Below are 25,729 nucleotides of genomic sequence, written 5' to 3' on the forward strand. Positions count from 1 at the left end.
TACAGAAAAGTTTAATATCAGAAAATTGAATGTAGCACATTACAGAAAAATTTTGACATCCCCAACAACACTGCGCGGCCTATAAAAGAAAAAAAAACCTTCAAAATTTTTCTGATGTAATTTGTGCTAATTCTCATGTAAAATGTCCCTTTAAATCCAAATATCGTCGCCTCACAGCTACACTAAGACATCTAATCACAGAAATAACACTAAGATATGTTACTATTGCTCTGATGCGACGATATGACCATTGATTTCTCCCCACCCGTCCTACTTTTTTGGAATGCAGCCACACAATTTTTTTCACTTTTCAACAGTTTCATAGTCATTATATTTATTTGGAGGGGAAGGGAGCATTGTATTTGTGATTAACACTCATCTGAGGCGTGCAAAATTCAAAAGCATGAACATTTGGAGCAAGTTGGGAGACTCATGGGGTATTGCCCTCTTAAATATTTAAAAAATTACTAAAACTGATCATTTTTTCTGGGGAGTTTGTGTTACAATTTTTTTACCTATTTTTCAAGAAGAATTTGGAAGCATCGCATTCTGCATAGATTTGCATCGCAGATCTTCAGTAAGGAATCTTCGCTTATTATTCAACTTACATTCCTAGAAATAATTCCTTCATAATTGAAGTCTTAAAAAAATGCGACTGAAGTGTATATTTGGTAACCTTAAAGGTTTGGCAATTTTTCAAAATTGGAACTTTAAAAAAGCAATCTTAAACAGTTGTCAATGTTGTTAGAAAAAGAGGTGTTTGGTAGGGCACCCCTGAAATTTTTTGAAATGGAAGCTCTGAAAGTGAGATTTGAGACACTCTTTAATGCATGAAATACACCGCCAGCTTAGTCATTTCCAGCCGAGGACTGCAGTTTCGTGCTTATTAGCACTCATCAGCCCGGCATAGGAAAGTGACTCTTTAATGGTTTTGCCGGGCGGAATAGATTTCCAAAGCGTAGCATTTTGAAGACTTTCTTATTTTTAGACCAACTGGTAAAAAAAAAAAAAAGAAAAAAATAGGGGGGAAAATGTGGAAGTCAATTAATTAATCAATAACCTTCAACTATTGAAAATTTTTAATTAAATTTTCTTTAAAAAAAAATTTTCCCCGATTTTTTTCTTTCTTATTAATATTACTTCATTTTCCCAAGAAGTGTTCATTTCTTCTCTTTGATAATTAGGACTGTTTTTCAAAAACATTCTGCTCGGCCTGGGCTGGGGGGGGGGGGGACTGACCCTGTGGAGCTCTGGTTGTGACATTGATTCAAGATGCCATTTCCAAATAGTTTGTCCCAAAAATCAACTGATTTTTCTCAATCCAGGATTGAAAATTTGTATACTAGATGGCAAAAGGCTGTTCACATAACAAAGATAATTATATCATTGATTAAAAATAAAAACTTTAAAAAGTTAATTAAAAAACATTATTTTCGGTTCCCCATAACTCATACTCACATATCTGTATGTATGTATTTGTGTATTTAATTAATTCATGAATAAACTTCTTTTTTAGGAAAAAGTGGAAGAGTTTTTTAAGGAAACAAATATTCTTCTTGAAGAAGGAAATGTTGACAGCGTAACAAAGACTAATTTAGAGCTTTTCCTATATGATCTTCAAGTTTATATAAATGGAATGGAAGTTAAAGGGTAAAATACATTTTTTAAAACTTAAAATTTAGTAACGTTCTCATCTAAGTTTACAAATTATGCTTTTTAAAATGGATTTCCAAAGTTTTGTAATAATTTTTCTTTGCCTTATAGTTTCATAACTTGGTGTAACATTTAAAATTTAATGGATGTTTACATCTAATTTTGCATGAAATGTTTTTTGAATGGATTTTTTAAGTATTTTAATTATACTTTGGCTTGTGTGATGCATAACTAGTTGTTGCTCATTATTTTTATTCTTCAAAATTTACCTTGCCTAAATTTAAAAAGAGTGATGCTTAGCTTAACTCTGTGGATGGAAAGCCTTTATGAATTTTAAAAGATATACAGTGAAGCCCCAATTTTACGCTGTTCATTTTATACGTTATCCCCCTTACTACGTCATTTTCTGCTGGTCTCGGTGAATGACTATACTGATACTGTTAAAATATTTCTGGTTTTATGTTACCTACTTTCAAAAAATCCGCTTAGTAGGTTTTTCTACAAATAAATCGAAATCATTTTTCATCTACAAGATTCACGCAAACATTTTTTTTTCGATTTCATTTTTCTCACGATAAGTTTCTGTACCTCAGAGCCAGAAGGATGTAAGTCACATTATGGTAATTTTACAGGAGAGAGAGAAAAACTTTTTTCTAACCGATGCAAAGGGTTGGATACGTGCTCTTTTAGCTCTGGTAAAAAATTGAAAAGGATTGTTTAAAAAAGAATTACGTTCACATGGCCCAATGCAGAATAGGCTTCTACATATAATGCACTAATAGACGGAAAATCGCAATTTTTGGACTTACGTCTGTCGGTCTCTGAGGTACAGATTTGTTTCATAGCTATTTGAAGCTGCTGTAGCATTATTATTTTTCTTTTTTACTGTTTTTGTGAGAGGGAACCAATCACACCAATAATTGGTGCAATATTCCATCACAACAATTAAAGGCAAAAATTGCTGACACTCTTCTTGAAAATCTGCAGGAAGTTGATGATGCATGACTTGTCTCGTTACATCATGATTTCATTCAATATCAGATTGACTTTTCCGTGATGACAAAGTAGAAATAGTGAAAGATCAAGTCAAAGCACACAAGCTCCGAAACAATTTTAATTTGCAAATGCTAACCAAGGAGCGAATTAACCACCAAACCAAGAAGCAAATTATCAAAGCATTCTATGTACGGAACGTGCTGTACATAAAATTGCATCTAAAAACAAAAAGCAGGTAAAGATTACTTCTTTTTTCACTAGTTCATTGGGTAAGTGTTAATTTTTAACCAATATGTTTACACTAGCGCGTCGCGCGGCTTTGCACGGTCTGCCTCGAAAATAAAAGTTATGTCAAGCGACGCGCGTTCAACACTCAGGCTTGAACCAAAAAGAAAAAAAGTGAAATTTTGTGGCAGATTGCGGAAAACCCCCAAAAAGTAAACATTTTATATTACCTGATTACCTGAAAAGCCTCAAAACAAAAACAAGAATTTTACCTGTTCATATTCGAGAAAAAAATAACAACAGATCTTTCATCTCAATGATTTTCTTCGTTACTATACATTTTAATAAAAGCATTATTGCGGAAAGTTGAGATGAAGCACTGAATAATCATTTTAATGGAGGAAAGCCTTCAAAAAATAGGGATTTGATTTTGAAATCTAAGAGTCATAATTAATATTTTTAAATTGATATCTCCGCTAATTATTTTCGAAGGATTATGTTAAATAGCCAAACATGAAGGCGGGAAGATTACGAATCCATCGATACCTTGTCTGATGGTCAGTTCACTGTCGTTCGGGAGAAGAAGCTTGAACATACATAGATATATAGGTACGCTCAGTTTTTAATTATATAACAGATTTTTAACTCCAGCTCCAATTTTACATTTTCCCGTTTGGTACACTTTTTATCATTGATCCGACAGTATAGGTAAAACCGGCGCTCCACTGTATAGAAGTTGTTACAGTCAACTCTTGCTAACTCGAAATTGAAGGGAAGACGTAAAATATTCCAGTTATCAAAAATTCAAGTTATCGAAAATCTTACAAAAAATCGTTCCATTTAATATAAGTACTATATACCATGTGGTAAAAACCGTGTGGTTTTTTCGAAAATGGTTTTTTTGAAAGACTTCATCATTTTCCCCCAAATGCATATGTTGTATCATAAATGTTACATGTTGTTACAGAGAGTAAAATCTAATTCATGCACAGTAACTTGAAAAGCTTTATAGATGAATTATAGATTTAATAAATTTAGTAACTTATATTTTTTAAGGTAATGCAAGTTTGCTAAATAGTTTTTCTTTTGATTTTTTTTCTTCTTTTTTAAATCAATGCAGCTTCCCTATTAGGTACATAAATATTCAGGGCAGACCAACTAAGTTTTTCTAAAATAACATGGAGAAAAAAATCTAAGTAGCTCTTTTTTTATTTATTCATTTATGATTACTTTTCAGTCTTTTGCATTTCAAAATAGTCCTAACAGCATATTTCAACCAAAATTTCATTTACTACCTAATTTGTTTGATTAATTAAGATTTATTGAGATAGATTATGTACCATTAAAGCGATGCATAGTGCAATATAAACTTTCATGTATCATTAAATTTTTAATATTTTAATTTCAAATTGAAGAATAATACTTAGTGTATACTGTTATGTTTTTTGAAAATTCGTTAAGGATTGATGGAAAACTTTGCCTGTTATGAGCTAAAAACTTTCAAATCAAATTTGTAATTTTGAAAGAAATGCTTATATCTTTGTGAATATCAGTTATACTTTCTCGAAAGTATGTAAAATAAATGCAAGTAGTAAGCTAACTAATTCCTGAAATTTACAGCTTACTCCCAACTGTTTACGATGAGTGATGATCAAAAAGTGTTTTTGTTTTCCTCTATTTGCTACTGATCCCCTAAACACTTGGGGGATTTCATTTTAATTGAAAAACCGCAACTGAAACATATCATTTATGTGCTAAAAGTTTCAAAAGAATTACTCTTATTTCTAGAGATATCCTTAAAAATGTGAATTTTCGGAAGTGTCCCTACTAGAGCTGCTACTTTGACTGTGTTACTGTTGTGCTTGTATGTTGTGATGCTCTTGTACTTTCTAGGTATGTGTTCGCTATTTGTAACTCGGATGGAGTACATTTAGAATTTGAACGTCTTCTTTCTCTTATGCCTCAAAAGACTGTCAAAGATTTTGAAAATATCCTTGCAAGGTTCAAAGCATTGCCTAAACAGGTATGGTAATGCTTGGTAGTTGATATCATTGCTTAAATCATAACTGATACATATGATTTAATTTTAAAAAATGCAGAGATATTTTATCACCTTTACAAACATGTTTTATCCTCTGAAAATCAGAATTACCCCTCAAAAGTTTATTCTAGTGTATTTTCACGCATGATACTTAATAAAAATTTAGCATCATGAAATGAGAGAAAATAAAGGTGGGGGAGCATTTGGATTTTTTTAAATATTACATTGAATGTTTTGTTATTTTTAAGCACAAGATGTCTATCACTCTAAATGGTTAAAATCAAAATAATATGCACTTTTTTTCCCCCTGTCATCTTTTGTGTCATCCTTTGAAAGTTAGTTTTTTTATGGAGTTCATCACTATTGTAGGGTTTGAGTTTTGACTGTTGATGTTTTCATCCAGTTTTAACCACGATTTTTACCATCTTGTCAAAAACTCCTTTTCGGTATGGTTTTCACATAATTGTCTAAAACCTAAATTTTTGTCCAAAACCCGTCTAAACAACACAGTTGCTTGGGTACTATATCGTGTCACCTTACTTCCTTGGTTAAAGATATAGAGACTTAGGAGAAAGAATGCTTGCGTTACCAGCATAGGGCTGTCAACTATCAGCCTAAAATATTTTTTTTACATAACAGTATGTTTTTCTAACACATAATAACTTAAAATATAAGCACACATTAGAGTATTTTCATATCATTCTTATCCTTTTTCTTTGACTAGAGCTCTGATTTTGTCTTACAAATGTTTTGTCCAATGCCTTAAAAAAATCAAATTTTCCTACTGCAATAGAACCTCTATTAAGGAACACCTCCGAATAAGGGAGACCTCTATTTAAGGAACATTTTTTCTGGTCCCAGTCCCTTTGAATAGAGACTTCCATGTATTTACCTCTGATTAAGGGACAGTCACTAAGCAGACAAAGTGCAAAAAATAATGTATAAATGCATAAGAAATAGTGAATTTACCGGAATTCAAGTTTTACTTTTCCTCTAAAAATTGAGGTAGGTTTGACGCAAACGTATGTGAAGGAAACAAGTAATATTACGGTATTTTTATGTCCAAAAATACCGGAATTATGTTTTTTTTTTTTGTTATGCTTTTATTTCCCTACCTCCGCCCTTTTTTTAATTACATAATACTCATCAAATATACCTGCAAGAGCCTTAAGATGGACACCTATCCTTTAAGATGGACAAATGTCAAAATAATTTGTATAACACCAGCTCAAAAGTAACTTTGTAACCCATTAGAAATTTAATCAAATTTACACACAATATTTTGACTCAGAACTATTTAATACTATGGCAAAGGTGTGCTTAAGTAATAGGGGCCAAAGATTACCCCCCCCCCTGTTCTCGCTTTGAAACTTTCAGGTATTTTTTGATGAACTTACAATCACCCCTGTTTACTGTTAGTATACTCTCAGAAAAATTGATGGAAACTTCACTGCAAGTAATAATATTGTAAAAAAAAAAAAAAAAAATGCTGAAATTAACATGCATAATTTGCCCTCTCAACAGTTTATTCAAGTAGGTTCAGGGTCGACGGAGAGTGCTCAACAACTACTAAGCTTTGTAAATAAAACTTAAAATTTGAACATTAATTGTAATTCCGTTATTACATTGTAAATTACATAACATAAAGCAAATACAAGTAATGAATTACTTCGAAATTATTTCTGTATGCTTCTAAACTTTACCAATACAAAATTTTTGATTAAATTTTAATTAATAAAGTAATATAAACTTAGAAATTTGAATAATTGTGATTTTTTTTTAGCATATATGAAACATATTCAGTATTTAATCATAAGTGTTAATAGTTAATGTTTACTGTGGTAATGTACTGCTAAGTACACGGCATGCATCAAATCATCCACCTCCAAATAAGGGACACCTCTATTTAAGGGACAAAATGTCTGGTCCCTTTAGTGTCCCTTATCGAGAGGTTCTACTGTTTTTTTTTTTTTTGTGATTGTAAAGGAACTTTTGAGCATACAGATTTCATTTTGAGCCTAATTGAAAGCCAATTAAATTTATTGTTACGGCATAGCTAGTTAGTTTCTTCAGGGGTGCCCACCTAGGGGGGGGGGTCATTCACTAAAAATTTCAATTCGCCATTGAAATTTTTAGGGGGTTGTTTTGAAGGGTATTTTTCACTTTTGAGGGGAGGCTCTTGCTTTTTTTTTGGATGGGGTCTTTGCAAAGTTTATGAGGGTGCACCCTTGCCCTCTTGCCCTTAGATGGAGGGCAACCCTAGTTTCTTGTAGAGTAGGAATTTATGTCTATATTTGGCCTATTTCTGATCAAAGCATAGTTTTTCATTTTTCGTAAAAAATAGCCAATTTTTGAAGTACGATGTCCCTTAAACTTTAGGTTATACAGAGCATCACTTGAGCTTAAATCGTTGAACATTTAATGCACTTTGAAACTGGCCTCCATATCTAGCATCAAAAGTTGCAAATATTAAAGAGTTATAAAGATAAAACTAAAAGAAGTCTAAAAATTTCGTAGTTTTTTTCGTGTTATGCAGCGAGCACAGGTTTTTGAAAAGTGAATGAACCCAAACAACATATTAAAAAATCAGAACTACTTCACGCTTTGCATTTTTAATGTCTAATATGAGTGGACTAAATACTTTAGTTACTTGATAAGTAATGAGGTACTGTATAGTGAACAACAATACCGAAAATAAATACAGCGGACTTTTCTCTATCTGAACACCCTGATATTCTGAACAAATTTTGATGGGCCCGGCAAAACTCTATAGACTTAACATAGGTTGACCTCTCTGTACTCTTAACACCTTAGTATTATGAACGCTATTTTGAATCCCCATTCAATCTCTACCTCTCTGTACACTGAACATGTTCACAATTGGTGCTCAGGAATTCCTTCAAATCAAATTGGAAAACCTGAAATACGTTCACAATTTTATCACGATTATTGAAGGGCATTAAGGGGAAGATGGAGAGAGAAAGAAGATATATTATTTTCCTGGATAATTTCTGCGTCACATAAAGTCATTCAACTGAGCAATATGAGCTTGAAGTTTCTGCCACTGAACTATATATTTCTAGAGTTCTATGGTTGTATTAAGTAATATTAAAGACCTTTTAAGTAAAATGTGGCTGAAAATCACCTGGAAACTGACATCACTTGGAGATAACACGTACCTTGCATGAGAATGCACAAAGCAAAAACATTAAAAATTACTCTTCTTTTTCCTCCAGCCTCCAGATATTGTACAGATAGCTGCATCGTAATACTTTAACATTGAATGTTACACTAAACTTTTTAAATAAAAAAATAAATAAATAAATGCAGTTTTAAATCCTACTGAGTTTAATTGGGCATCACACTGGCCACCAATACAAAATTCAGCGCCTATATCTCAGTAACTGCTATGGCTCACTGGGAAAAGTATTGAACATACTCCATTAACACAATATAATACATATACATGCATTATTCAGTCTCGCATAATGAACTGGGTTCGCCGATATATATCAGTCAATATATATCATGATATATATCACGATATATATCCAATATTTATTTTGAAAATATGATATTTTGATATTTTCAATATTTATTTTTTCAACTATGGTATTTTCAATATAAAAAGTATGTTAATCATAATAGTAATATTGTTCATTTATTATTAAAAATAACCAAAAAGTTATGTACTGTATATACTACTGTATACTATAATATTTTTATGATGTATTAATGCATGATTAATATGACAAAGTAATATAAAATTCCTTTTTTACTTGTATTTTATGTTCATGAAATTATTAGTAATGTCGCAATTTTGATAATTAAAAGTGCCTAATTAAATGTTAAACTTTGCTCAGAAAAAAGGAAAATGTCTTATGACTGTGCACTGACTAATGCATGTTATTTATTTCTGAACCATATAACTGTAACAGTAGCTAACAGAAGAAAAATGAATAAAATAGTTATTGCTAAATTAACTCCATTATAATTGATAGAAATGTAAAATGAAATCTTAATATATAAAAATCTTCTGTGCGTACGTTTGTCACCATAAGGCTTTTAAACGGCTGGACCGATTTTGATCAAATTTTTTGTGTGTAATTAAGTTGTGGCAAGCATGGTTTCGAAGCGCGATGGATGGAATCGGAAACGTTTTTGTGAATTAATTAATTAGTTTAAACATTGGGTGGTTATGTCTCCCAAATGATTAATATCTATTTTAACCTATTGTTGAGCGAGAACTGAAATAAATATTTAACCCGTTGCCAAAGGACAATAAGAAAGCCCAACTCTGCTTTTTGCAATGAAATTTCCTACTGTGATATGTCAATAATTGGGGATAGATAAAACGTAGAGAGAGAGAGAGTGAAGGCTTCATTTTGTGAAAGCAACGATTTTATGTCCAGTGATATATTTTAAAGTAAAGTACTGGAAGAAATCGGGGTTTCTTTCACTAGATTCATGCAAAACGTGTATTTTTTGTCGTAGTTAAACCAAGGACCATGTGACCGGATCGGTACTTTAGGTTTTCGTAACCAAATTATTGGATAGTACCGTACATATAAACATTTGTTTCTCGGTTTAAATCCACCTGAGTTTTGACACCAATGGCAAGAATACTTTGAGGATTATCAGACTAATCAGTACATTATTAAAGGAAAAGATGGTGGGATTTGAAGACGAAACAATTTTTATTTTCGTCCAGATAAATTATAACAAGGTAGTTCTGTATATACAAGATCAGTGCAGTGGAAGATTTTTAGCTTTGGTTGAAAGAACAAATTAGGCAAATATATGAAGTTTTCGTTCAAAAGATGGGATCACTAACCGGTCGGAGTTTGCTTCGCTCACTGATCGGCTAGATTACAGGAACGTGGTGGCTTGGGGACATTCGCCATAATACAATTGCGTGATTATTTGTTTACTACTGTTAATATAATTTGTTTTTTTGTTTTTTTGTTCATTTGGTGAAATATTTTAAATTGCAAAGAATTGTTTTTGGTTTTTAAAGAGTGTTTAGTCATTTTAGTTGATTGCCGTTTTTATTTTTCTTCAGGAGGAGGGGGGGGGGGTGATTTTCGCTTATTCAGGGTACTATTTTTATCTTTATCATTTTTTTAAACGATATACATTCGATTGTTTTATTCTTTTTCATATGAGGGACGTTGCAGCGGGATTTCACGTTTTTTCTACATGAGTAGTTAGTTTTTATACTTAATATCGGAGGATGAATTTTATCCTTTGGGTATGGTTGAAGGAACAAACCATACAATCTATGAAGATCTTTCAAGTACGCGAGAAAAAATAGTTGATGAAGCAACTGCTCAGTGTGCACTAGATAAATCAAGTTGTTATAAATATATGCATTCTGACACCAAGCAGCTTAAAACATTTTCTATTTACTTATTTTTTTCAACGAAACGGTTCAAACATTTGATAGTTTGAAGTTTTTCAACTTTTCAATTTACGAAGTTTGAAAAGATCAATGTCTGTCTGGTCCTCTAGTATTAGATATAAATAATGAAAGAAACCTTAATTTTAAGTCTACATATTGTAATTATAATGTAACAAAATAAAGAGTGATTTGAGGATGCATTTACTATATTGAAGAATTTGGTTTGTGCTAATTGAAAATATTGGATATTTTCAATGTTTTCCAAAATGTCATATTTTTTAACCCTGATAATGATCACCCCCATAATCTGAACACTTTTGTTTATGTCCCATGAGTGTTCAGAATAGAGAGAGTCCACTGTATTAGTGTTTATGACCCCAACCTCCCTTATTTTGTCTTAATGTTTTTTTTATTTTTGAGAAACTTATTATTTTATGTTTGACTTCAGATTACGGAACTCATTCAAGTCATGCAAGAAGGCATCAAAATGGAAATGACCCATCATGAAGTTTCTATGGTAGGACCTTTATGGATAATATTTCTACCATGGGCAGGTAAATGGCAGTATCGGCAGGAATGAGTTTTGGAGATATTTGAAGAAATGTGTGTTGGATTTATTGCTAACAAAAGGAGAATGTTGGAATTTGACCTTTTTTTCATTGTTTTTCAGCAGAAACCAAATAAACCAGTGTATACAGAGCCACAGAGAGCCAAAATGGGCCCCTGGCCCTAGTTTCGACTAGGCAGACATGGTCTCTCGTCGCCCCTGAATGTACTGTTACAAATCTTGTAAATAGTTTCCTGCAATGAATATACAGCCCCTATACATTCGGCTGAAGTATAATGGTCCCCTTATTTCTGAATTATAAAATTTGTGAATGGGAAAAGAAATAAGATAACGGTCTACGATTTTCGAGAAGCATTTCGAATGTTGTGGAAACTTTTCGATGTTTATAAAAGCGTCCCACGTGATAAAAAGTGAGTTTCGATTGAGAATTTGTACTGAGAATGTATTAGCTCTGTTTATTGCGAGGCATTTCGCTGTGTTGTTTTTCGTATTTAGAAGTAAATACATGTGTAACCGTTGAGTTAACAGTGTTGTGTGATAATTGCTTAATTGCTGATGATTAATTTAGCAGTTGTTGACAATCTTTTCGGTACATAGTGTAAATAATTTTTAATCAAGAACTGTGTCGTCCTTTCAAGAAAGTTGGAAGCCGCACCGGATCCGTTACAGTACAATGAATCTAACGTACAACAAAAAACAAAAATGCAAAATTATGAAAAATGAACATGACATTTCAGTCACTGCCCTTTACCTGCCCATTGCAGATGTTATCATTATAGATAACATTCAAAATGAGAACCTTAAAAAAGTAATTATTCTTTTACAGGCAAAAGTTGATGGTCAACTGGAGGCTTTACAAGTAGAGCCTGATGCAAGCGTTTTTTATAAGCCATTTTTATCAATTCCTAAAAAGATCTCCGAAAAAGAAAAGTATTTGTTTTTTCAAGATTTTGCAACTCCTTAGTTGCATGCATTGAAATAACATTTTGTGTGTTTAATTCTGTTAGATTTTTTTTTTTTTTTCACAACTGCTGGTTAATTTGAGCAAACATTGTAAGGTTGCAAGACATTATTAGAAAATAATTTCAAAATAAAGCAAATAGTGTCAGTTTATTTATTTAAGTGAAATATTTTGTAATATTGCTTCGTTTTTTCTAGCATAATTAGGTGATGCATGTAAAACAAATTTTCTTTTGTGCAAATTTAAACTATCAATATAAGTATTAACTCTCTCTCTATATCCCCCCTTATAGACTCTATAGGTATAGAGGGAGGGGTATATGTTGCATGCTTTCAAAGAAAGCGCGAATTTCTAATTGTTCATATTTTTACAAGTGATATGTTATTACAATTGTTTATTTTACATGCATAACATTTGGCAAATTTTACTTTAAATAAATTAATAAATTTCTCATTTCCAATAGAACAAGGAAAAATTAGGTTTGAATTTTCACTTAGTATGCAATGCGTTGTCTACTCTTTTAGGTAGGGCTGCACAAACTTTTTCAGTGAATGGCTGCTCATGTTAGAGGAGTACTAGAGGGAGAATGTGTGCAGGCCATAATTTGTAAGGGATTGACAATTACCCCCCTCCACCTCCCTTCCAGATTTAAGAAATTACTGTATCATGCATAAAAAAAAATCTGTATAATTTGCATTGACAGCAATGGGTATAGTGAATTTGCATATTCTTTTTTCAATTTCATAAAACTACCTATATTCCTCATAATTTGCATTTGAATGATCCAATGTTAATGCTACGAAGTCTAGAGTGCGAGAAGTCCCATTCATTTGTTTGACTTTTCCAGAGAAAACTTATTAAAAGTGTACAACACCCTGCCTCCCCCTCTTTTCACTATTTATGAAAAATAATAGTAAATAAAATCTCCCTTTACTATAAAAATGCAAAGAAAAAAAAACTGCTCTGATGCACCACGTATCAGTAGGAAATATTTGATTACATATGCTTGATTCATTTAAGCAGCGGGATTGATTCAAGTATTGGGCAGTTTTTTAATATTAAAGCTATGTTTAATTCTGTTTTTGAGAATTTGATTCATTAAAGCCGTTGATTCAATTTACCACTGATTCAGGCGCATTCACTGTATATATATATATAATACACACACACACAAACATATATTCATTATTATTTTTGTATAGAAATGATTTGAAAAGTAGAGCTTTGAAATCGCTATCAGAAGATGTGTTGCCATCTTTTAAAAAATTACAAGAATTCATTAAAAATGTAAGTATTCTACAACTTATCTTATTTTTATGGAAGAGTATTTGATTATATGACTTACATACTTATGTTCTACCATTGCTTTCTATGAATATTTCAAGCATCTTTGCAAAAGTGTTGCAATTACTTACTTATGTTCTACCATTGCTTTCTAGGAATATTTCAAGCATCTTCGCAAAAATGTTGCAATTACTTCTGTACCTAATGGTAAAGAATTTTATGAGGCTTGCCTTGATTTTCATCTTGGATTTAGGGACTATAATGCAATACATGAAGCTGGTTTAAATGAAGTGCAAAGAATTACTGAGAAAATTGAAAGAGTGAGTTACATCTTTCAAAATTCAGTAATCTATTATATTTACTAAGTTTTTATGTCTGATTTATATTCAAATAATGTATAATAATGTATGTGTAATTAATGTTTTTCATTCTTTTTTTTTTAAACCTACTTTTCTATGTGCAACTGCTCATTTATCTCGCTTTTACTGTGATGGGCTATTAAGGATTCCTATATTCGTTTTAAGCAGAGTTAGTTTCCTTATACTTTCTTTTTGTTTGCTCCTATTTGTCTATATGAATAAAACAAAGAGTATATTCAAATATGTGTAATCGGGTGGTCCTTAGTATTTATGCGAAAAGTTATTTTTATATTTTTATAAGTCTTAACTCTTGTTTCGCTTTCTTTTGGGTTAGCAAATAACTGGAAACAATAATTTAAAACAAATTCAAAAACAACACATGTCACAGGGAGGGAGGGGGGGGGGATGAAATTAAAAAAATATCCCAATTCCTCAGTTTTTGAAAAAACAATTATTGACTCTATTTAAATTTAAAGCAAATACAAAAAAGTAAGAATAACTAAACTATGCACCAAAACTGCTTAGCAAAAAAATACGTTTTGTAACATTAATAGGGTGCTACAGCCCCTACTAGCTGTCACTCACCCCCCCCCCCCCGAAAAAAAAAGAACTGCTAGCAATTTTATTTGGATCACCTCATTATCTGAAATTTATCAATGTGGTCTAGCACAGTAGTGCACATCTTGTATTCCGTGAGCACTTTCCATGTGCTCCCTGATCAGTTAGTGAAAATAAATCTGCATTGTTTAAACTTTTATCTATATCTTATACATTGAAAAAAGTATTGAACTGGTGAAAATTTTCAAGCTTTGTATTTCAATTAATTTGCTTGCACATTTTGAGGTCCGAGTCTATTTTGACCATTTTGGAAAAATGTCCATCTGTCTATGGGTCTGTGTGTGTGTTTGCAACCGCTTTTTTGTGGCCCCTCTACCCAAAAACTACTACACGGAATTGATGGTACACATAAGTGCCCCATATGCAGGGCCCGACTGGTCAGGTCGGTTAGTCGGGGATCCCTGAGCAGGGTTGCCAGATGTCCCGGATTTCAAGGGACAGTCCCATATTTTGAAAAATTGTTCCGCATTCCGGGGAACTTTCATACGGGACGACTCAAGTCCCTTATTCTAGCTGATGACAATATTTTACAGAACGAGACATTATTTCAAGGGGAAAAAAAAAGTAAAACAAAAAATGAAATAATGAGCAATAAGAAAATCACGTGGCAACAAATGCAAAAATTGTTTTTTGTTTTGATTTGGTTTGTATTTGCTCATTTATATAATAGCAAATGATTGAGTAATGCTCCTGACGTCATCAACAATAAAACTCGCTCCACGGTATGATAATTTGATAATATTTTTTGATAATATTTGACATGCAGGGAAATGCTTTATTTTGACAGGGCTGAACTGGATCCGATAACGTAACTGTTTTTAGGATTCATCCACTGAAGTTAGGGTTTCCATTTCAACTATCAAAATATCCCCAAACAGGCAATTGCTCCGTTCAAATGTTGAAGCAATTTTCACTCGTCATACCTAGACCAGCGATTTTCTTGTGTTGGAAATATATCTGTGCGCATGCATCGTCAATTGCAATGAATTGGTGATTGAATTTTTCAGATTCATCATGAATAGACGTTCCAAGAATATCCCCCCCCCCCCCAATTCCTTTTCACTCCCAGAAGCCTGTCCCGTATTTACTTTTCTTAAATCTGGCAACCCTGTCCCAGAGCGAGCCAACCGCTTAGGGGTCCAACTTAACGTAGTTGACACTTTTTTGTCAAAAACAAGTTTTCCTAAAAGATATTACTTTTGTTCTTGCCCTTCAGATTCATGTCGAAATTGTGTATGAAGTAAAACGGGAAAAGTTCTTTAGAACTGAGATTTATGCTATTGCTATATATCACGCAAAACTTTTTTTCATTTTTACCTCGGCCCCCATATTAAGAGGGATATCATGTCGTGGACCAGAAAAAATACATTTTTTTTTCTAAAAAGAACGGGAAAACAAAGAGAATGAAAGACAGTTATAAACCAAAACTTGATTCCATTATTACTGCATGCTTATTTTATTGATACAAACTTTGGGTGGATTTTTTTCAAACCATACATGAACTACTTGGCTTTAAATTTTGCAACTATCATTCATAAGACTGAATAAAGATTATCAGTTGGTTTGAAATGTTTCAGGATAAATTTTGGATTTCATAACGTTGAACACAACGACGGGCCACATGATCATTTTCGTGGGCCCCATGTGCTCTGCAAGCCGTAGGTTTGGCACCACTGCAACACAGGGCCGGATTTGGAAGTGTGGAGGCCCCGGGGCAACGAAGGACTGGAGGCCCCTAATCAGGGTTTGAAAAGATCATCATATTTTCGAAAATATCCGATACTTTGATATATATATGTATATATCTGACATTTTCGGTGAAAGTTAGGATATTTTGTAAAAATTTTATTGTGGGGGTCTCTTCAGGGTTCGTACGCTCCTTCAAAACTCCTCAAATAATCCTTCATTTTGGAAATTTTTTTAAAGGACCCTTCAAACTCCTTCATTTTTGTTTTAATTCCTTCAAAACTCCTTCTTTTTTAGTTCAAGATTACATAATCTTCCTCTTTGTAACTTAAAAACCTTCGATCGACATCTTAACTTTGTCACAAGGGCGATTTTAATGTAATTGTTTTTTTTTTCCTTAAAGATGTGATTCACAAAATGATCATAGAAGTGATTAATATTGGTGAAAATATATTAGATGACTAAGACAGTTCATAAGAGAAGTAAAACATGTTTAAATGGTGCTTGGCTGCATTTTCAAGTTTTATGATTATTGCTTTTCCCTCCACTATACTCTTAGCAGCAAAAGTCAGTTTGTCTAATTATTATTTTAAAATGCACAAGTAGATTTATTTTATGTGATTGTGTCAAAATACAATTGTTTAGTAAGTTGCAGTTATGATATTATAAAAATAGTCATATACAAGTGATGTCATGCCTTGAAGGGGAAATGAGTTTATGAAATTGTGACAAGGGGGAAGCGAGAGGGTGACAAAAAGTGACATCACACTCACACAGTTATGATAACAATATGTTTATAAAAAGTACATATGGCAAGAGGAGGAGTAAGGTTAAGTGTGACACTTTATGACAAAGTGGGTAGGGGGGTTAAATATGTTTTGAAAACATGCAACATCATTGAAGGACAGCCCATTAGTACTCCTTCAAAATCTCATTTTACTCCTTCAAAACTCCTCCATAACTCCTTCATTTTATTTCTGAAATTGAGTATGAACCCTGCTCTTTGTTGTGGAGGCCCCGAGGCAGTAGCCCCGCCTGCCCTCCCCTTAATCCGGCCCTGCTGCAACACAAGATATCTCAGTCGTGGACCAGCTTTCTTTATGTACCCATTTCATGGTGAAATAAAGTTAAGGTTATTAAAAAGCTTAACAGCCATTAATAGCAGCACTTGGGACAAGGAGACAATTTTAAAGGGAAATCGAAAATTTGCTCTCTGCAGCCTCAAAAAGTGTTGACTGCCTATTTAGAATTGGTTTGCTTCCCATTTTTTTTTAAAAAAATATTTTTTTCAAAAGGAGCGTGGTCAAAAACATGGGGAAAGTTACTTTTCTTTTCTTAATAGATAGCGTATAATCCTTTTATCTGCACTATAGCCTAAAATTGATTCCAGTTTTAGAAAAAAATGTCTCAGACCAAAAAAGGGACAGTGCACTTTCTGCTAAAAGGGCATTTTTTGATAGAAGTTTTGTCATATAGAAACGGTGCTCTTTTACTTTTTGGTATACTAAGTGCATACAAGTCCAAGTGTTTTTGATGGTAATTATTTTAAAAAAACATTGAAAAACTTTTGATGTTTAGTTTTAAAAATAATGTGAAAACCATTCCAATATATTATAATCACATTCATGTGGATACGTGATTGAAATGAAGGAGTGTTGTTTCAAGGATAGGCTTGAGTTTTCGACTGCTATTTTACAAGGATAGGCATGTTTGAATCTTTACTTTTCGGAAAACTTTTTTGCATTTGTGCAAATTTGATGACTTTTAAGGGGCAAGGAGGGTTGATTAAGTTAAGGGTAAAAGGTTAGCTTAAAAGCGGAAGAGCACTGCGCCCTCCTAAAAAATCTTGGGGGGAGGGGGAGGGGGTGACCTGTCACCTCCTATGATATAGATGAGGATTCTGTAAAATAAAGAACAACCTTTTTTGGCTAAATATGAAGTTTTTAATTGCAAATGTAGATATTAATAAAATTTTCTATGTATATTATGGAAAATGCCTCAAGTTTGCTAAGCATTTGCAGTTAATTGCTTCTGAGAAAAAATAGAGTGCAAAGTTTTGATGCATGGAAAGTACTTTGTATGTAAATATGATTTTTCTTTCAGGTAATAGCATCTTTGAAGTTGAAAATGACTGTGAGTGAATTTGCAAATCACATAAAAGAAGATAAGCAATTTTATTTTAATACAGAAGTAGGTGTTTGAATAGTATATTTTAAATTTTGTGATATGTGTTTCTAGAATTCATTTTGATTTTGAAGTGACACATTTGTTATTAATATTTTGAATTTTGTATTAAGAGAGTGAAAAGTGACAGTGATAATTCACAGCTCCCCTCTTTTTTTTTTTTTTTGTTTGTTTTTTCAAAAAAGAGTAAGATTTTCTGTTTGTTTTATTTCTGAAAGTAAAATATGTCATGCTTTTGATAATAATTTTTAAAAAAAGTTTTAAAGATGGTATTTTTTGAATGATGAAATTTTTTTTTATTGATGCTCATTTAAAAGGGGAAGTTTGAGAGAGGGAGAAATTTAATCTATTAAATAAAAAGTTGGGAACTTTGATTTAGATCATAATTTGTTTAATAGCATTAAGTATTTATATTAACATATTTCATGATTTTTTTTTATAAATGTTTCATTCTAGATTCACAAAATTTGTTTTAAATTATTTATGTTTCAATTTCAACTATTGTAATCTATTTAATTAGAAGATGCGCTCTGTAAAGAAGCTCAATAATTGTCATCTGCGCATTTTGCGCGATTTTGATTGTTCGGAAATTCTTAGGCATAAATGCCTGTTAATAACAACAGTAAATAATCCTACATGAGAAATGAAGAAAAGAATGTTTTTCCTTACTTATAATGTATTACCAATCATTCTGCATGACTGGGATAACAGATTCTTATCAGCACTCATTCACATTGGTCAAATCGACCGAATGTGTGGTTTCACTTTCGTCCACCTTAGGCGGGAACTCCGTAGTGGATGACGTCACATGGAAGCTTCTAGAAGGAATCTGATGGCACGTGTGCTTAACGATAGCAGTGACAAGTATCCGTTCACGTGACTCGGATATGCTAATGACCCGGGATGATATTTAAACTGCTCGCGGCTTATGTTCTTTCTCTTTGATCATCTCTCGTCGTTGTAGGCGGTCGCTAGATCGGTATTCGAAATTGGTTGTTCGTGCCGCTCGCCCTTTATTGAAAATGATGAGCTGGTGTTAGCTTATTTCCTAATGGGTTTCTTCGTCGAAGTTTTTAGTCGATAGTCGTGCAGTTTGCATTGTAGTATTAGCATTGTAGTCGTGCAGTTTGCATTGTAGTTTGCATTGTAGTTCCCATGCAAAAGTAGCATGTGGAGAGATTATGTTCTTAATATTTATTTTTATCATTTACAGCTTGTTTTAACTATTTACATTACTGTCATTACTGTTTAAATAAACATCATGAAAGTTAGAAATAGTTTGTTAGTCTTATTTCAGAACTCCCTCTGCTTGTATCAAAGAAACATTGGGGAGATATTATTAGATTAGAAATTCTCCCCAACAGAAATGATTGGAAATATTATCTTAATGATTTAAAAATTTTAACTGTTGCCACCTTATGTTTGCCAACGAGAAAAAAATGTAATTAATTCAAGCAAGGCTTTTAAAATAACTTTCAATTTTGGCTCTTTGTTTTTGGGATAATTTGGAGAAATTTAGGTCTGCAAGTTTTTGTGTGAGTATTTTTTTTTTTTTTTTTTTGAAAGTATTGATTTCTCGTCATGCATGGGGAGGTATCAGAATTCATAAGAAATATATAGAAGAAAGTTTTGTGACGGTCACATCATACTAGTTAGTTTATGTATTCATTGTTTAGATATTAGTAAATCAATTGTTGTATTTAAAAACAAGGTCATACTTGTTCAATAAAATTATGACCAAGTATTTGTGACATCTAAAAATTCATTGGGGTAAATAATGTAAATCTAATTCATGTCTAAGTGTTTCTTCAGAAAAAGTTATTGGGTACAAAATTTATCAAAATCTTCATAAAAAAGTGAGTTAAGTTGCTATATTTGCATCAATTACCACTTATCTGCTCTCAAAACCAACCCTAGCAAAATTTTGTACTTCTCTCTCTCTTTCTTTCTTTCTTTTTTTTTTACTGCTGCTAAAAGTCCTATAGCTTTTAGTTTTTTTCCCCCCTCACTTTTCAGTCCCAAGCGCCCCCTTTGCTTCTCAGTGCCTTGTATGTTAACTGCATATATTTAATCTCTGACTGAACATTGACAGTTCTCTCTAATTTATCTTAGATGTTTTGTCATAGATGTCTTAATCTCTGACAAAACATCTCTGATATTTTTAAACTGCACGATATGTGTGTAGGGTAGACCGACCAGTGAATGAACAGTTAAGCACAATTTCATTTTTCAAAAATCCTAGAAATTTTAAATTCTATACTATACAGATCGTGATAGTTAAAACATTTTAATTGATTTATGTAAATATCTCTAAAAAATCACGGGAACTTAAATGGTACCGCTTCCGACTTTTTTAGGTGTTTAAAGAAAAAATGGCACAATGACCCAGTGAATTAACACCTCGAACCAGTAAATGAACACAAATTGGTCCAGTGAATGAACATGATAAATTTTGATTCAAAAAGAAACTAAGTTTCTTTGAGATCTATCTATCTATCTATTTATATAACTATCTATATCTATCTATCTATCTATATCTATCTTTTTATATCTCTATCCCAATATATCTATTTTTCTATCTACACTTCTATCGGTATATCTCTATGCCTATTTACCTATTTATCAATGTACTTATTTATTTATCTAGCTGCTTATCTATCTATCTACTTATCTATCTATTTATCTATCTATCTACTTATCTATCTATCGATTTATCTATCTCTCTATCTATCTACTTATCTATATACTTATCTATCTATCTGTCTATCTACCTATCTACATATTTATCTGTCTGTACATCTATCTACCAATCTATTATCCTAATCAGTCTATTTACCTATCTATCTATCTACCTGATTTTTTACCTGTCTATCTATATCTATCCACCTATCTATATCTATCGGTATATCTACCTGTCTATATATCTACTATCTATCTCCATAAGTCTCTCTACCTATCTATCTATCTCCATATTAGTCTCTCTATCTACCTATTAATCACTACCTATCTATTTATTTATCATTAAATCTATCAATATATCTATCCACCTACCTATTCTATCTCTATATTTATCTACCTATATATCTATTTACCTCTTATTTTCTATATATCTATCTCTATATCTTCCTCTATCTGTTTATCTATCTATCTATATACAAACATACATACATATCTACCTATCTATTCTCTCTCTTTGTACATATATTTCTATTTCTCTATCTCTCTATCTACCTGTCTATCTATCAAGAGAGATAAAAATATAGAAAGATAGATGTAAGTAAGTGGGTTAATATACAGATAGAGATATAGATAGATAAAAGATAAAACTCAGTGAAAAGTGCATTGTTTGCAAAGACAAAAATAAAGAAATTATAAAATATATAATTAAAATACATAAATAAATAAGCATATAAAACTATCTGCATTACAAAAAAGTACGAAAATGAAAATATCTCAAAAAAACTTCAAATTTATTTTTAAATCAAAAGAAATTTTACCATTGTTCATTCACTGGGTTTTTGCAATTTTTTGTACCCAGTGACTGAACACCCCTCTACCTGAAAATCTACGCATTCTGCATTGACTGAAACATTTTAAACCCATAGCCTAAATATGTATACTTAATTTTTCTTTCTTAGAGTTAAAAAATAAAATTTATCGATAAAAATAATGTGTATCAAAATAATTGTTAGTACGGAACCAGCTTTATTATTTTGAAAGAAAGAAAGAACGATTCACGGCAGTAAAAATTTCAAATTTTTTCCAGAACAAAAATACGTATCCAAAGTAACCAATCAAGTGTCAGATAGCTTAGAATATCAATAAAGAACACTTTTGTAGTGAATTTATTCAGAAAAAAAAAATTTTGGAAGCTTTTTTTTTTTTTTTTAATGACGCGCTGTTCATTCACTGGGTGGTGTTCACTCACTGGTCGGTCTACCCTATACACTTTCTAAAAAATCTTCAAAATGACTTAACTCTAGAATTACGGCAGTCTTTGTTTGCCTAGAAAACTATTCCAAGGTTCATTTTAACTTCTGAGAAGAAATCTGCATAGTTTCTTATATAAGGTTATGTATTTGTAAAAAAAAAATAACTAAAAAAACCTTTTTTACAAATGCATTTGATTTAGGGGATGTGAAGATTTTAAAGATACTTAATGAAGTATTTAAAAAAAGTTTAAAATACCATTAAAATAACCAGCGATGTTACGTTGCATTTCAGAAACTAGCAGCTAATGTTCCTTTTTATGTACAAAACATTATGAATGCGTCCAGCTCTTGCAATAGTAGTATGTTCCAAGAGTTTTTTTTTTTTTTTTTTTGAGTTTTCTGCTTTGTTTTAGCATCAGCAAATGTATTTATTTACTTTTATTTCTCAGAGAAGTTCATATGACACCTGCTCACACTAGGTATAACTCTTTAGTTTGGGTTTAAAAGCAATACAATTTTCTTTAAAACTTGATATTGTTACACAGTATGAAGGTTTACGAAAAGTCAAGGGAGGATTAAGTTTCTTATGAAACTACAGAGGAGCAGTTAGCAAAAAAAGTTTGCCTGGGGTCAAAATGACACCTTTTATAATTCTAGTGTTAATGACGGGGACATTTTGAGATGAGAAATTAATCCTGTCACAAACAGAAGGTAGGGAGGTCCCTCTTATTTATATATATATATATATATATATATATATATATATATATATATATATATATATATATATATATATATATATATATATATATATATTAAGAACATATTAATAGGAAAAAATTAGAGTACCATAAACCAGAAGCCCAAAGATGTGCAAAGCAGCCAAACAAATAAGCAGGTAAATATAAACATCAATAGAACAATAAACAGACAAGGTTACAACACAGATAAATGACAGAGATGAAGCCAGTACTCTTCAGCTGCTTTCCACTGCTGAAGAGTACTGGCTTCATCTCTGTCATTTATCTGTGTTGTAACCTTGTCTGTTTATTGTTCTATTGATATATATAAATATATATATATATATATATATATATATATATATATATATATATATATATATATATATATATATATATATATATATATATATATATATGTAGGACATTTACATTGAGTCAATTGGTGGAAGGAATGGTGCCTTGCAGGTAGCCACTTATACAAGTTTCACTGTAATTTATATTAAACATTTCTTTCTTTAATCATGCAAAAATTTTGTTTTATAAAGAAAAAAGAAGAACTTATTTTACTTTCTTTCCTCCTAGAAAGAGCTGATAGAAGAATATAAGAATATAGTTTTTAAAAAAATAAAACCTAAGTTGCATATTTTGTTCAAGACAGTGCCAACGGCTGAGCTTTGGTAAGAATCTATTATGTAAAGACATACATAATTCAGTAAACATTTCTCCCTTGAACTTAAATTAAAACAATTTTCCCGAATCGAAGATTTGTCAAATTTTTCTTATTATTCCGGGTGCTATGGTTTTAAGAGAGCCTTCGAATACAGTTGAACTCTTTTAATACAACCATGGTTAATACAAACTATTTCTTAAAACCAGCATTTTGTTAACTAAGTTTGTTTTGCTGTTTAACTACATTAAAAATTTGATGCTTATTACACAGAATAAAATGAAATTTTCGGTTACGACGAACAACACTTCTGGCTTCTTCACAGAAAAATTTCCCGATGGAATACTATTATTTTTCTCAACTTGTGTTATTGTAGAGGCTGTGCTGTGAAGCATTTGTCAAATCTCTTCTTACAGAAAATTAGCAGTACCCTCATGGCAATGCCAGTGACCCCCTGGTTTTATGCCAAGTTCGCCGCCTACGGCAACTGTTTAGATAAATTTGATTAATCTATATTTTTCGTATTTTCTATACCTATTTCCAGTTGCATCTTGTGTCATTCGTCATTCACCTTTTTACGCCAAAATTGCCGCCCTCGGCGGCTATCTACCTATACGATCTATCTCTAATTTTTTTTAATCGGTCTCTATTTATTTTAACCTCTCTGCCCATTTCTGAACAAAGGTCATTTAAAAAACTGTGCTTTATTCATTTATTTAAATAGCCCAAACAAAAATCTCTCTACTTGTTCCCCATAGTTTGCAAAAAGTAGCGTTTGCAGAAAAAAGAAACCTCACTATTTTAATTAAATTAAGTACGCAATTATGTAACCTAAAATAGATACTGCCAAACGTCCGACGGAAGCGACCATGCTACAGTAACAAGCCCAATTAGCAAGTGAAACAAACTCTGGCTGATAAGCAATTGTGATTAAAAAGCAAGGTACATCTAGGACAAAAAAGAAATACCATATCCCATTTGAAAAATAATTCAACACCCCATCAGAAAAACAACACAATTAAAAAGCACGGTACCATCTAGGACAAAAAGGAAATCTTGTACCGGTATGAAAAATTAAACTATTGAAAAGCTATTGTTTGAGAAAAGGAAAAAAAAACCTCTAGAATATCGCCCCCCCCCCCCCCGATTTCAAATAACCAGTATTTTTTAACTAAAATGTGGGACCACCCTTTAAAAATGAAAATGCAATTCTTTGCAATCTAAAATATTTTGCAAAATAGACAAATAATCCTCAACTCCATTGTGTATCGCCAAATTTGCCAAGCGACTTTCAAATAAAAAGAAGATCAATTAACTTTTGCACAATGAACTATGACAACGCCACAATAACCAAATCAAGAAAACAACACTTCTACTATTCAACTGCAATCGTAAGGCGATGCTGGAAAAAAAAACGACACAGCGTAATGTTCAATTTAGGCATGACATCACTGATAACATCACATTTGAATGCAATTTTCAAAATGTTTTCAGTCGTCATATTTGAAATGAAATTTTCTACCCTATGGTACAAAAAATATTTTCATGGCACGATTGGTTGGAGGTCTGTGAGGAATTGAACACAAAAAAGGGCTAAAATCACATAATATATATAATTAAGGAAAAACTAATTAGAAATTAAGAATTTTGGCTTCAAGGTGAACGGGCCGGTGTACATTCGATTTTTGTGCGAAGTTTCAGGACTGTAGGTGCTATGGGTGCTTCTAGCCATCGGGTACAAATAAACAAAGAAAGAAAGAAGCACTGTCACTCTTATATATACAGTTAAAGCTGGCACTCCTGTTTACCTTTGGAAAGGACAACCTGCTTAGGGATAAAATCCTTTTGGTATTACCACTTGTCCTCCCACTAGCGATCAGCCTTCTTTGAATGAGTCTTTAAGTATTGCAAAACGGATTCGCACAATGAAGATGACCATCCCACTACTTTAGGCTCTTTCATTTAATCTCGCCTAGAACAGCAACAAAAACCAGGATAAGGCATCTTATTTCATGTTTTAAGTCATCCTAGCTTTCTCTGGTTCATGCTAGAAAAATATCGGTAGTATCTATCGTGATAATCGTAAGTCTCTCGTAAATAAAATGTTGCCTTTTTTTAGTAATCTTTCAAAAACTAATAATAGCTAGGCAACCATAAAAAGCCATCCGTTGTATAGTAACAATAAGTTACTGAAGTAACCCTGTTTGAAATAAACATATGCAGTTTTTTCTTTCCTATTTTATGAAATTACGGTTGTTGCAAAAAACGGCTAATACGAACAAATGTGTGAATTTTTGGCATATCGTATTTGTTGAGTTCAATTGTGTATATATATATATATATATATATATAAATAATTATATATATATAAATAAATAATTAAATATATATATATATATATATATATTTAT

General features: G+C 31.9%; 1 protein-coding gene across 1 annotated transcript in view; it reads left to right on the top strand.

Annotated features, from left to right (window-relative positions):
* The window catches only part of LOC129229422 (uncharacterized), a 52,432-nt gene that overhangs the window by 3,861 nt on the left and 22,842 nt on the right, over positions 1-25,729 (top strand). Inside the window, exons 3-10 of the mRNA XM_054863727.1 lie at positions 1,517-1,650; positions 4,768-4,897; positions 10,765-10,833; positions 11,711-11,814; positions 13,048-13,132; positions 13,285-13,449; positions 17,896-17,982; positions 23,234-23,328. Coding sequence (XP_054719702.1) covers positions 1,517-1,650; positions 4,768-4,897; positions 10,765-10,833; positions 11,711-11,814; positions 13,048-13,132; positions 13,285-13,449; positions 17,896-17,982; positions 23,234-23,328 — 869 coding nt within the window. The remainder of the gene's footprint in view (positions 1-1,516; positions 1,651-4,767; positions 4,898-10,764; positions 10,834-11,710; positions 11,815-13,047; positions 13,133-13,284; positions 13,450-17,895; positions 17,983-23,233; positions 23,329-25,729) is intronic.

This window comes from Uloborus diversus, chromosome 9, assembly GCF_026930045.1.
Source record: "Uloborus diversus isolate 005 chromosome 9, Udiv.v.3.1, whole genome shotgun sequence".
Classification (NCBI taxonomy): Eukaryota; Metazoa; Arthropoda; class Arachnida; order Araneae; family Uloboridae; genus Uloborus; species Uloborus diversus.